This window comes from Indicator indicator, chromosome 33, assembly GCF_027791375.1.
Source record: "Indicator indicator isolate 239-I01 chromosome 33, UM_Iind_1.1, whole genome shotgun sequence".
Taxonomy (NCBI): Eukaryota; Metazoa; Chordata; class Aves; order Piciformes; family Indicatoridae; genus Indicator; species Indicator indicator.
Window position 1 is genome coordinate 477,892 of NC_072042.1, and position 14,151 is coordinate 492,042.

General features: G+C 50.4%; 1 protein-coding gene across 1 annotated transcript in view; it reads right to left on the reverse strand.

Moving 5' to 3' along the window:
- HIVEP3 (HIVEP zinc finger 3) overlaps positions 1-12,598 on the reverse strand; it is a 96,854-nt gene extending 84,256 nt beyond the window's left edge. The window contains exons 1-2 of the mRNA XM_054395178.1: positions 7,478-12,598; positions 1,431-1,576 (exon numbers count right to left, since the gene is read on the reverse strand). Of these exons, the coding sequence (XP_054251153.1) occupies positions 1,431-1,576; positions 7,478-12,598 (5,267 nt within the window). The remainder of the gene's footprint in view (positions 1-1,430; positions 1,577-7,477) is intronic.
- Positions 12,599-14,151: the final 1,553 nt, after the last annotated feature.

Below are 14,151 nucleotides of genomic sequence, written 5' to 3' on the forward strand. Positions count from 1 at the left end.
GAACATGTTGGAGAAGCTGCTTGGATTTGTGTCTGTCCTTCAGCAAATGTGACTCTGCATCCGTTGTGCTGGGCTCAGGGATGCAGGCAGCCTCCCTGTGCCAGCATGGGGACGTGGAGATGCAGCTCGCCTCGGTGGGGGCAGCAGGGGGCAGCCAGCACCCCCACAGCTCTCCTCAGAAAACCTCAGCAGAGCTGCTCAGGGAGGAGCAGGGAGATTTTCATTCCTGTTAACAGAGTCCTTCTGAAACAGTCTCAGCTCTGGAACAGCCCAGTTGAGGGCAATGGAGGCTTCTCACAGGCTTTAGGGCAATAAAACCCAACAGTGCCATGGGTGATGGCAACACACCAAACCCATGGCATGGCTCAGTCTGTGGCTTATTTGCCAGCCCCTGGCACCCTCCCTCCATCACTTCAGGTCCATAACCATCACAGGTTGCCACCACTGTAGCTCTTCACCTTCCCCACTCACCGCTGATGTATCTAAGCCTGAGCTGGAGCCACGGTGCCTACGCCTGGGTGAGAGGTGAGTCCCCCTGAGCAAACAAGCAGGTTCCCTTTCCCAGAGCACTGCTTTACTCATTTGGTTAGCCAGTTTGATCATCTCCTCATGAAATAGTTTCAAATAAAAGCAAAGTTCAACTGGTAAGGGCAGAAAACCACAACCACTGACTAATTAAAGCCTTCTTCTAACACACAAAAAACAAGGCCACCCAATGGCAAGAGCAGAATCCTGTTAGGGATTTCCTCCATCTCCCTGACCCCCTCAACAACACACAGGAGGGATGATCTTTACCTGTATCCCACAGATGCTACTTAATAGCTGATTTTTTTTTTACTTTCTTACAAGATGAAGAACAACCTTAGACCAGTGCTGAGTTAGAGAAGAGTGCTCTGAACCACCTGGAGCCAAGAATTGAGATAGACATCAAACTGAGACCTTGCATCCATTCTGGTTGGTTGGGTGGGATTAAAATCACATAAACAGAATCCTTCTTTTCTCCCCTACCCAAAACCCAGATATCAAAAAAAAGATCTCCCCAGATCCTCCTTGTAATGGTAACAACCATTAGGAACAACACTTTAAGGAGAAGGATTTAGAAGATATGGAGTACAGCCCTGTCACATCAGAGCCAGCTACCACATCTATTTGTGCTCCTAAGCCATCTTGGCTCAACCACCCACTCAGAACAGAGACTGAGGTCCTTGCTAACTTAAAGACAACTCAAAGAAAGACAATGAATGCAGTCTGGAGTCTTTACTGATCTCCAGGGCCAGGTTTGCACAGTGGCTGTAGAACATAAGCTGCAATCCAACTGCTTCTGGCCTTCTGCTCACCTCCACGTGGCACCTCCACTGATTTGCCATCATTGTTAGCAGCAGCTCCCACACAGCTGGGACACAGCAAGAGAAATAAAACGAGACACTTACCCTCCTTCAAAGATCTTGATCCTGACTGGCTCCCCTCTTTTGGTCACAAGAGCCTCTTCTTCTGCTTTTCCTCTTTTATCCTCTTCCTTCTCAGCTCTAGTTATATCTTTTCGACCTTCATTAGAAAGGAGCGAAGGCAAATGAACCTATCTCCCCAAAAGAGCAAAACAATCCATGATTACACACAGAGGCACTCCAAGACAGACACAGACCAAACAGCCTCAGAAGGAGCCATCAAACCTACCACACACTGCTCCTGACAGCTAAGTGCAGTCACTGGGGACAGCCTCTTAACAAAGACCTCTGCTTCTGCACTTGGAGCTGTGTTCTATTTGCTGCGACCACTTACAGGTTTTTACAGCTGCCCCTGCATGTGGTGGCTCAAAGTCACCTGGGGAGACCTTAGAGCTACTTATCAATATCTGAAGGGGACCTACAGGAAGGCTGGGGAGGGACTGTTCAGAAGGGCCTGTGGGGATAGGACGAGAGGCAATGGTTTGAAACTAGAGCAGGGCAGAGTTAGGTTGGACCTCAGGAGGAAGTTCTGCACAGCGAAGGTGGAACAGGTTGCCCAGGGATGTGGCTGAGGCTCCACTCCTGGAGACATTCAAGATCAGACTTGATGTGGTCCTGAGCAGCCTGATCTAGTTGGAGATGCCTCTGCTGACTGCAGGGGAGGGGGGATGTTGGACAAGATGACCTTTGAAGGTCTCTTCCAACCCAATGCAAACTGTGAATCATCCAGCTCTTGTCAACTGGAAAACTGAGGCATAAAGAGAAGTGTCTTGGCATGTGGTGGAGCCATGGGCCTCTGTTCCCAAACCCACTGCTCTGTCCTTGGATAATCCTCTCTAATATGTACATCTACAGAGGTCTAGAGTGGAGACATCTGCAGAATTCATCTCTTTAAGCTCAGCCTTTGGGTTTCCCCCACATACATTCGCAGGGGTTTGGCCTGCAGCCACCATCTACACTTGACATGAACCACTTGACAGCCGAAGCTCTTGGGTGATTTCCTTTCACCCAAACCCTCTTGCCAAGGGCACAGCACAAAGAAAGCCACAAAACCAATGGGAGAAAACAATCCTCAACCTCCCCAGATGTTCCCAGGGTAAAAATCTGATTTTTCCCACTGTTAAATTTGCCACCCCCTTGTTTAGACCCAGGTCTAAACAGCTCCTCCAGCTTGTTTAATGGTATTTGTTGTCCTGTGTGGACCTAAACATTACAGCTGCCCCTCCAGCTCTGTGTACTGCAAGGGCAGCTCTCCACACTCAGAATGAAATCTTGGGATCTTGCCTACCCTATAACCTAACAGGACAAATAAGAGAGGCCTTCAAGGCTCTGGAAGAGGAAAGCAGATTCCATTTACCAGGGGTGTTCTTCACACAAGTGCAAGAACATCTTTGAAGTCCCACTTGAATTACCCATGTCCTGCTTTTTATGTAAGTCATGGAAACACTGGGGGCATTTGAGACACCAGGCTTCTGAGAGGGATTTGGGCCTGAATGTAGCCAAATGGACTGGAAGAAATCCAAAGCAGAGCTGCTCACCCTTGACTCTTTAAAGTTACTTGGAAGAGTGGCAGCTCTCAAGAGTGATTCATCTGCCCTACCTTAGACACTTATCTTAAGGGGGAATGAATCACTCAAGAGGTGCCTCCTTGTCTCCCATGGTTGCAGGGGAAGCCAGAGAGTGACTAGCTCCAAGTGAGCCATGCACAATTCCACGGGCTACAACCCAGCCTCCCCAGCAGTGTGCTGCTGGTACTACCATCAGGTTCTCAGTGGGAGAAGAGAGGGACTCACTAAAAAATAGCTTTGTAAAACTGAGCTCAAACATTGGAGATTTTCCCAATCATTTCAGGAGCTCAGCTTAGAGCATTAAATGCACCCAGGATGGCTCTCTGTGCCCTTGGGGCCAGGGGCTCAGCTTAAAGCATTAAATGCACCCAGGATGGCTCTCTGTGCCCTTGGGGCCAGGAGTTCAGCTTAGAGCATTGAATGCACCCAGGATGGCTCTCTGTGCCCTTGGGGCCAGGGGCTCAGCTTAGAGCATTGAATGCACCCAGGATGGCTCTTTGTGCCCTTGGGGCCAGGGGCTCAGCTTAAAGCATTAAATGCACCCAGGATGGCTCTCTGTGCCCTTGGGGCCAGGGGCTCAGCTTAGAGCATTAAATGCACCCAGGATGGCTCTCTGTGCCCTTGGGGCCAGGGGCTCAGCTTAAAGCATTAAATGCACCCAGGATGGCTCTCTGTGCCCTTGGGGCCAGGGGCTCAGCTTAAAGCATTAAATGCACCCAGGATGGCTCTCTGTGCCCTTGGGGCCAGGGGCTCAGCTTAGAGCATTGAATGCACCCAGGATGGCTCTTTGTGCCCTTGGGGCCAGGGGCTCAGCTTAAAGCATTAAATGCATCCAGGATGGCTCTCTGTGCCCTTGGGGCCAGGGGCTCAGCTTAGAGCATTAAATGCACCCAGCATGGCTCTTTGTGCCCTTGGGGCCAGCTTGTTCAGGTGAGCTCACATCCACACCATCCACCCACATAGCCTTCCTAGATGCTTCCTGGGCATGGTCTGTGTCCTATCTCCCTGACTGTGCTTGGAAATTGCTTGGGAGAGCAGACAGAACAGTGCCAAGAACCACCTTAACAAGTAGCAGCAGAAATGGCCTCAAGTTGGTTTCTCTGGGCATGGAGATATCTGTGCTTGGAGGAGATCAGTGGAAGGAGATACACTGAGCACCTTTAAAAATGAAACCTTCTCTGTTAGGAATTGAGAATCTGATGTGAGCTCCACAGAAGTACTGTGATGGCCTGGCCAGGGCAGGTCCTTATCGACTGAGTAATACAAAACAGTTGACTTTCTAGATGATGCATCAGGTTTATTTATTGCAACTTTGGAAAGCACAAAACACAGGCAGATGAAAGGCACCAGAGAGAGCCAACATCATACAGTCACTGCCAGCCCCTTGTACAATCCCAGTCACTTTACAAAGCTGTGCAAGCCCCACACAGTGTCATGAGCCATCCCCACACGCAGCCTGGAGCCTACTGGAGTCACTTCAGAACTGATCTGCTCAGGAGATCCCATCAGCAATTTCAAGACCAAGTACACAGACAGGATTCACAGCACTGCTGCTTGCTGGGAGCTTGTTGCATGCCAAAGTGTACAAAGCATTAGAGCTGCTTCCCCTTTTCTGTTGTGTCAGCTGACAGCTTCAGAGAATGCTGGAATGGGTTGGGTTGGATTGGAAGGGACCTGAAAGCTCATTCAGTTCCAACCCCCTGCCATGGGCAGGGACACCTCCCACCAGCCCATGTTGCTCAAGGCCTCCTCCAAACTGATGCTGAACAACCTTGTTCAAGGCCAGGCTGGATGAGGGAACCTCCCTGGGAACCTCCCTGGGCAACCTGTTCCACTGTCTCACCCTCCTCTCACTGGAAAGAATTTCTTCCTAATCTCCAGTCTCAATCTCCCCTCCTCCAGCTGAAATCCATCCTCTCTTGTTCTATCACTGCAAGCCCATATAAAAAGTCCCTTCCCAGTTCTCCTGTAGCCTACTTCAGGACACCTTGCTCAAGGCCACATCCAACCTGCCCTTGTAGGACCTACACAAAATCAGAGCACCCCTAGAAGTGCTCAACCCAGGGTGGTGGCCTTGGGGGACATAGAGCAACCCCATCAGAGGTATGTAAAGAAGAAAATATTGAGAGGAAGTAGCTGGGGCAGGGATAACAGAAGGTTGGACTTTCAACCTTGCATGTTGAAGAGCCATGCAGCTCCTGTGAACTGCATCTTCCTGAGTGCCCAGCAAAGCTCCTTCCTCACCTGTGCCATTTGAAAAATTAAACTGAAGATTTCACTCCCACTGCTCATCTAATCAGAAATTATTTCTCTGCTTGGCATGAGGTCAATTTCCTTCCATTGCCATTAACAATTTGAGCAAAACACACTCCTTTTAGCAGCAGGTATTAATGGTGGGTTTGGGCTACACCAGGGGTTTTTTAAGTGAATTTGGCAGGACAAACTCTTACTGTTGCAAATTGGACCATGAAAACATCAGCTTTCACCACCAGTCAGCTCATGGGGTTTTGTCTAAAAGGCTTTTGAGTCTTTTCACAGAATCACAGAACCATAGAATGCTTTAATTTGGAAGGGACATTTACCTAGCTCAACCCTTCTGCAGTCAGCAGGGACATCAGCAACTAGAGCTGGTTGCTCAGAGCCCCAAATCCCCTCACCTGGAGCAATTCCAGGGATGAGACATCTACACAAGACATCTCTGGGCAACCTGGGACAGGCTCTCAGCATCCTCAATGTCAAACTTTTCTTCCTTCTCTCCAGTCTGAAGCTCTGTCTTTCAGTTTCAAACCATCACCCTTTTTTGTGACACACCAGGCCCTGCTCAAAACTTTGTTCCCAGCTTTCTGCTCAGTCCCTTTCAGCACTGAAAGGCCACCAGAAGGTCTCCCTGGAGCCTTCTCTTCTCCAGGCTGAACAACCTCACCTCTCTCAGCCTGGCCTCACAGCAGAAGGTTTTCAGCCCTGCTCCACCAGGTCTCTGTCTGTGCTGAGGACCCCAGAGCTGCCCCAGCAGTGCAGGGGGGGTCTCAGCAGAGCATGCAGTGAAGTATGTCTTTTGATGACTAAGGGCTGCTCCATCCCTCCTAGAGCTTGAACTTTAATGAGGGTCTCTCTTTCTCAAGCACACACTGGGTGTGTGTTTTAGCACCATGTCAAAGAGCAAAGCTCAGAGGAGCACAGGCACTTCTCCTGGAGAATGACATCAAGGATGGTCTGACTGCATTCTGAGAGAACCCTTCTGAGAAGAGTGCATAAATCTCAAGGCTGGTTATTGCACTGCACAGGTAATTATCTGCCCCTGCATCCCTAGAAATTCAGCCTTTTGGCTTTCTGCAGAAGAATGATGGAAATGCTGAATAGAAAGAAAAAGATTTATTGACTCAAAGCCACTCCACTGTGTATTTGAAGACATATTTATAAGCAGCAGCTGCAGCAGTGATTAGGAGAAATTTAATATTCAGACTTCATTCCACGATACAGAAATAAAATGAATAATCCATCAAATAGAAATTAACTGGAGATGGATATCAGATTGCAAAAATCTTCAGAGCACATTCTGTTTGCTAATCTACAGGAACATGGCCTGGATTAAAGGGATCTGTGTGGTTCAGCATTAACCAAGATGGGCAAAATCTGCCCTCAAAATGAGATATCTAACACTAAGCAGCTACCAGAACTGTATTAAAGACTTCTGTGCCCCAGTGGCCAATGTCTTTGGTGAGCTCTGCCCCCCTGAAGCCATCTGCCTTGATCCTCTTAACTCCACAGACCAGCTAGAAACTATCCTTAGACACCTGGAAAAGCAGGTGGACAGCTACAGACATGAACTGCAGGGCCCAAAGCTCCAGGTCTGACCCACTGTGGCACTTCTCTAGATGCCTTTGCATGCCTCTGGGCTTCTTTGGGAGCCTACAAACTCTTGCAAATCTCCCTTTAATGTTTCTCTTAAAGACTTTTAAGCATGCCTCTCCATGTTCATTAACGTGAGCTCAGCAGCTGCACGAGCAGGCAGAATCCCATTTCCCCTAGGTAATCCTCTCTTCATTTAGCACATGGAGAAAGGGAGGGAATTATGACAGCAATTTAGAGATAGAGATAGCAAAGAAATGGTGAAGCTGTTGGAAATATCCAGACAAATGCAAATCAGGGCTAATCCTCTGTTGCTGGAGCAGTTCACAGTGTGGTGGTGATTCCTACATGCTCCTTGGATTACAAGGCAAGTGGAGAGGAGAGAGGAGGCACATTGCCTTGGAGCAGGCTTGCCTTGCTTGTTGCTTTGGAATGGTTTGATTACAGTAGGGTTTGTCTGCTTCATTCTAAAAATTTCACTGAGAACAAGTGCTTACCAAACCGAGGGAGGGATGAGCAAACTCCTATCAGCCTAAGGACAGCAATTCCCCATCCCTCGTCCCCCTCTTCCCACGTATCCAAATGGATGAGGAGAAATAGATAGGGTTGCATTACCTCTGTCATTTTTGGCTTCCTGGAGCTGGATGGGACAAGCCTGCCTGCCTCTGGACGTGGAGCAGTAGCCATGGTGTAGGTCTCCTTGCTCACTTTCTGCTTGGACCTCAGGAGGGCCAGGGCTGCTTTAGTGGATATACCTGGAAGGTTAGGATTATACAAGCTGATGCACCAGCTGGCATAGACTGAGGAGCGTCGATCAGCTTGCTGGGTATGATTTGGCTTTATGTAGTTTAAATAGCACCAACTGACATTAGTGGTTGTGTGGAGGCTGGGGAACTGCAGTACCTTCTTCGTGTCTGTACCTTCGCGCGGCTTCACTGCACTGTGAGCACCCTCAGACAGAGGGGCAGGGCTTGGAGGGTTTGGTGGAGACTGCTCCACTGGTTCTTTGGAGTCTTCTTTCTTCACAGGTTGCAAAGGTGCCTTGCTGAGGAACTGTTTGCCAGCTGGCTGCTTGTACTCTTCCAGTGCCTCAAAACTTGGAGAAGCTGAAGGAGACTCAGTTTGCGGCAAAGTCCTTGGGGTTTCCTTTGGCTCTGGCTGCTCTAAGGACAGAGTTGGTGGTGTTTCAACCTCAGCCCTGCCTTGGCTTTCTGCTGGAAACTGGGATTTGTCCTGCTTTTTCCCTTCCTCTATTGCACTGGGCGGCTTCACCACTTCCAACTTCTCTTCTGCTTCAGGCACCTCCTCCTCTTTCACTCGCTTCTGCTGTTGTGTTTCCATCGTCAGCTCCAAACTACCGGCTGGAGAGAGCATCCTTTTGCTTCCCCCAACTGTTGAAGAGCCTCCTTCCAAGCCGAGGATGCTGTCTGATGGGGAGGTGAGCGGCATGTAGCCTTTGCGCTCTGGTAAGGGTAAGGGCACCCTCAGGTACGGGCTCTGGAAAATGCTTCTCTGATCCTCTGTGATCATCTGTGCCAGATCAAAACCTAGTCCGTGAACATCAGCACTGCAGACCAGGGTGCCCTTGGGCTGGCGATCGTCGAACTTGGGGAGAACGATGGAAGAGGAACTGCACTGGGACTGAGTGACCAGGATCTGGGAGAGAGTGGTGTACATGGCGCTGCCGTAGGATGGCATGTTGGTCTGGATGCGAACGGGGACCACCAGGGACACCACCGGCTCTGGCCGTGTAGGGACCACCAGCTGGGATGCAGACACAGAGGCTGAAGGGCTTGTCGTGCGGGTCAGAGGGTGCAGCCTGCTCTCCGAGTCATACTCTGTGCACGGGGAAAGCCTGGAGGCTTCCACTGCTGGGAATAAACTGGATTTGATCTGCGGCAAGTGGCCACCGGCTTCACCTGGCAGCTGGAGAGCAAACTGAGACTGGAGAGGCAGAAAAAAGGCTGAGGGGATGGGTGAGGAGACCGGGTAATGCATGGGCAGGAAGGAAGGATGCTGCCTGAAGGGCACCTCGGCTGGGTGAGACATCAGGGGAGGAGCGATATGGAGCGGGCCTGGGTGGATGAGCGTCTGTGGGAGAGGCAGCGGTGGGGTCTGAAATATGGAAGGAGGAAGCTGAGGCATGGTGAACTGAGCAGAGAGGATGTCAGACATGGTGTGTGCAGCAAAGAGCTCTGCAGACTGCCCTGGCTGTGGCAGGAGATGCTGGTAGGGAAAGATAGAAACCTGCGGGGCCATGAAGTGCTTCTCATGCAGTGTGAGCTGTGGGATGGGATGGTGAAACACCTGCAGAGCTTCTGTGTACGGCTGGGTGTATGCTGGCGGAGAGCTGTCTTTTGGCTGACTCTTCTCACTTGGGTAAGTACCATGAGAGGGCAAAGAGGGTGAGGATGTTGGCTGATGAGGCAAACTTGTCGAGGGAGATTTGCTTGAAGAAGGAACCGGATCCTCTGCCTCTGGCCGGCCTGCTGGGCCTGAGTCTGGCTCATGCTCTGGGTGTCTAGTGAGGGATGCTTGCCTGACCAGAAAGCATTTCCTTCTCTCCTGTGGAGCTGAGGAAGCTGAGGGGCCAGGGGTGGAGGCAGGAGTGGACGACAAACTCCCATAGTCAAATGATTTACTGCGGGTCTCTGACATCTGGGAAGGATGGGACACGTTGGGGGTCTGCTCAGAGGCAGATCTCCGCATTTCCCTGGAATGGTGATGGTGGCTTGGTACCATCAACATATGTGAGCCAACGCCGGGAGGCTTGGGCTGGGATTCAGAGGGCTGCCCAGCAGACTCTGACTTGCCGTGATCCTCCCGATCCAAGGAGACGGAGTGGCTGGAGCCGTGGGACACGCTGCTCTCCTGACTCGGGCTGCGGGTGAGAGACACTGACTCAAAGCTGGACTCCCCGGAGGACTGAGCCATTTCTGCCAGCCGCAGCCTCTTCTTTTTTGGTGGCAGTTTCTCTGCAGGGAGCTGAGAAAGGGTCTGGCTCCTCTGTGGCCACTGGAATTCCTCTGTTTTCTCTGGCTCTTTGGGAGGAGGCTCTGGCTCTGTTTCTGGTCTGTCAGGCTCTTCCGTGACCAGGATCTCTGGGACCTGGATGTTGGGCTGGCGGACCAGCTTGGGCTGCAGGGAGTGAGGCGGTCGGCTGTGCTGGGCTGTTGGCTGGGATGAGTATTGTGCCAAGGGTTTGTCTTCTCCTTCCAAGCTGCTCACCTGCTCGATGGAGTCAGACTTCTCAAAGGAGCTCGTGTGCTGGATGACCGAGATCTCCTTTGAGGTCGTTCTTCTCTCTTTGCCCTCTGTGCTCGGAGCAGGTTTGGTGGTCCTGGCATGGAAGCTGGCTCCGACATCAGAAGGTGTGGATTTCCCCGGCTCTGCTGGTGACTTCATGGATTCACGGGCTAGGTTTAAAGTGACATCAGATGATGCTGGGTTTGCAAACTGAGTGCCTGGGCCAGCACTGGAGGAGGGAGTGTCTGACACCTCGAAAGCTGGAGGCTCCTCGTCATCACCCAGGCTCTTTTCCTTCCGCCTTTTGCGGAGCGGGGTGAGCTCCAAACTACTCCCCAGCTTGTAATGCATCATCTGGGGCCACGTGTCAGGATCTGCAGCGCTTTTCTCAGTCTCTGAAGAGGTGTGGGAAGCAGAAGAGCGAGGCTTTGAGAGCTGCAGCTCTGAGCAGTAGTACTTCTTATGGGCTTCATAGTTGTCCCTTTTCTTATAGCGAGCACCGCACACGCTGCACTCGTACATGAAGCCTTTGACCTTCGGCCCCTTCCGTGACTTTTTGGTAGGATCGCTTTCCTTGGTTTCAGGCTCCTCAGGAGGTTTGGAAACAGTTTCTTTGTTTGCAGAGCTAACCTCCTCCGAGAGATATTCCACTCCCAAAGGGAGCTCGATAGCTGGCTGCCGTTTAAGCATTCGAGGGTGGGAGGAAAACGCTTGACTGCGGCTTAAGACTTCAGGCTCCATGATGTGATCATCGAACGAGTAGCTACCTCTAAAGGTGTGTGGGGAGCTTATAGTGCATGCAGCAGAAGGCATTGAGTGGCTTCTTAGGAGAGGCACTGTCTCTGTGGCACTGTGGGATTGCTGAAGTGACAACAATGATTGTTCAGGCTTAATTTTTTCCCCGTGGGATGTCAACGCTTTCGATGCCTCCAACTGGCCGCTGGAAGCAGATTTGATATCGAACTGAAACGGTTCTCTGTACACACCAGACTTGGGAGATTCGATGCTGCTACGTCTAGACAGAGAGCTTCTTCTGGGCTTCACACTATCTATTTCACTGGTATCTACAACAGCCTCATTAATTGTAATTAGCTTAGTGATGTGTTCAATGACCTGTGTCCTAGGCACAGACAATGGGACCATGCTGGGTTTCTCTTCGGCAGACAGGTGTGGAAAGCCCTGGGTTGTGTTGGCAGCCAAGGCCGCAGTCCTCTGCCCGATCCGGCCACACTTCCCAAAGATGATTTCTGCGTAAGATTTGGCATTGGTATTGGGAGGGCTGATCTGCTGCTCTGCACTTTCTGATCTGGAGAAGTAGCCTGACTCGGTGCTGCCCTTGCTGCCGGGGCTCAGGAAGGCTTGCTCGTCGATCACCTTCTTCCGCTCGCTCAAGCGCAGTGCCAGCTTCTGCTTGATGGTGTGGCTGTCCTCGGACTTATGGCTCGGAGCATGGTCTGAGGACGGCTCTGCGAACTGGCTGCTGTCCTCCAGAGACTGAGACAGGCTGGAGTGAGACAGCGAACACCGCTCCTGGCTGGAGCCTTGGCTTCCTCCGCTCAGCAAACTGCCGGACAGCAGGGAGTGCTTCTGCCTGGGGGAGAGCTCCGCTGAGTGGCCTGACATGGCCCCCGTTTCCTCCTCCGAATCTGTGCTCTCTCCTTCTGTTGGCTCTTCAAACTCCTCCCCACCAATCCTCTCCATCTCCAAGCTCGATGGATACATCTCTGCTCCGATCCCTGAGGCCAGCCCAGCTTTGATGCGATGAGCATGAGATTTCCTATGCTTATACAAATTACTCTTAGTCTTAAAAGAAAAGCCACATGGAATGCAAGGGTAGGGCCTCTCCCCTGTGTGGGACCTGATGTGTTTTTGGAGCACGCTTGGCTTCGCACAAGGCCTGCTGCAGTACTGGCAAATGTATTTGCCTGGCTTTTGAGGTTTCTTTTCCTTCTTGTGCACTTCCTCAGCTTGCTTTAAGGAAACCTGTGAGGAGCGAGGGATGTAGACCTTCTGAACGGACGGCATGTCCTCGGCAGGAATGATTGGTGAGTGGGAAGGTAGGAGCTGGCCGTGGTGAGAGTGAAGCCCGGGTGATGAGAAGGAGCCAGAAGGACCTGCTCGTACTGGATCAACTAGCTGCCATGTGGGACCTTCCAGGACGTGCTCTGGTTTCCCAGGAGACATGAATGCTGGTGTCAGTGCGTGCTGCTGAAGCTGAGAAACGTGGGGAGGGTGTTCAAAAGAGGAAGGCTTAGGTTGCTTCTGATGTCCAGGCTTCTCCTGAGACTCCTCCCTTGGGACTGGCAAAGACCCAGAAAAGTGCTGCTGTGAAATGATATCTCGGAGAGGGGTTCCTTGCGAAGGAGCAGAGCTGCCCTGGTATGTAGTAGTGGATGAAACACTGGCTTGGAAAGCCTCTCCTTTGGGAAGCCTCTTTCTTGGACTTTCCTCAGCCTTTTTTGTGCTCTTCTGGCTTTGTTCAGGATCCATGACCTTAAAAGGGTCTCTGAATGCTATTTAGGGAAGGTTTTGGCAGGCTTCATTTACAAATAATAAAGGTCTCTTCTGTAGATTCCCTGCTTTGCCTGCATTTGCTACGAAGCTGGAGCCACCTGGAGATGCTTGTGGAGTTCAGATTTGACTGAAGTGTCACTTAGTTGCTATTGGATTCCAAAAAAAAAGAAAAACAAAACAAAACAACCCAAAACCCAAAAAAAAAAAAAAAAACCACCAACGTTTCAAGGTCAACAAAGTTCACATTGGTAACACATGACAAAAACTACTTCAAAGAGAGAAAACTTTCCAAAACTTTTAGTCCAAATATTTTCCTTGTGAACTTGGTTAAGGCTTTAAACCTTGCCATTTTCTTTCAGTTGACAGTGGCAAGCCTTCAAAGTCAAGATGCAACCCACAATGTGTCTCTTGTTTGTTATGCAGACCTTTGAAAACTTGAGCCTTTGGTGCTCATCTCATCCTGATCTTTGCCTTCCTTTTTTCTTTTTTTTTTTTTTTTGTTCGTTTCCCGTGCAAGGAAAACAACACTGAACGGTGTAGGTCCCCCCTGTGTCTTCCTTCTGTTCCACTGTGGAGTTCAAAAGCCTTGGAAAAGCCTTTCCCACATTTCTGTAATTACATCCAAAAGAAAACAGACAGAAAACAAAACAAAACAAAAAGGATTACTTGAGCGTTTGGGTTATGGCACTAAGTGCTGCAGCTTCTATAGAGGATGAAGGCAAATATTTGGCACCAAAGGAGTTCAGAATGACTGATGGAGCACTGGCCACACACAGGACATTGCACCTCATAGTAATCTAAACAGCACTGGAACTGCTTGAGCACTGCAACAGGTTGCCCAGGGCAGTGGTTGAGGTCTCATCCCTGGAGGTATTCAAGGTGAAGCTCAACAGGGCTCTGGGCAACCTGATCTAGTGGAGGATGTCCCTGCTGAGTGCAGAGGGGTTGCACTGGATGAGCTTTGCAGGGGGGTTGGACTGGATGAGATTTGGAGTTCCCTTCCAGCCTGGGGGATTCAATGATTCTAAAGAGCACTAAGTCAAAGCTCAGGGCTTGAGCTCAATTTAGCATCCACACACAGCTCTGCAGCAGTAACCAGAGACCATAACTTGAAACAGGGACAAGTTTGAATAATGGATTAAGAACATAAAATCACAGAATGGGTTGGAAGGGACCTTAAGAATCATCCAGTTCCAATCCCCTGCCATGAGCAGGGGCACCTCCCACCAGCTCAGGTTGCTCAAAGCCTCATCCAACCTGGCCTTGAACACCTCTGGTGGGGGACATCCACAAGCCCTCTGGGCAACCTGTTCCAGGCTCTCACTACCCTCACTCTAAAGAATTTCCTTTCCATCTCCAGTTTCAATCTCTCTTCTTCCAGCTCAAAGCCATTGTCCCTTGTCCTGTCACTCCCAGCCCTTGCAAAAAGTCTCCTTTTATTGTCCCTTATTTCCATCCAAAAACATTATACAAATCTGTATTTAGCCTTTGTTGGATTTTTAACAGCTGTTACTCATCCAAAGAGTTCA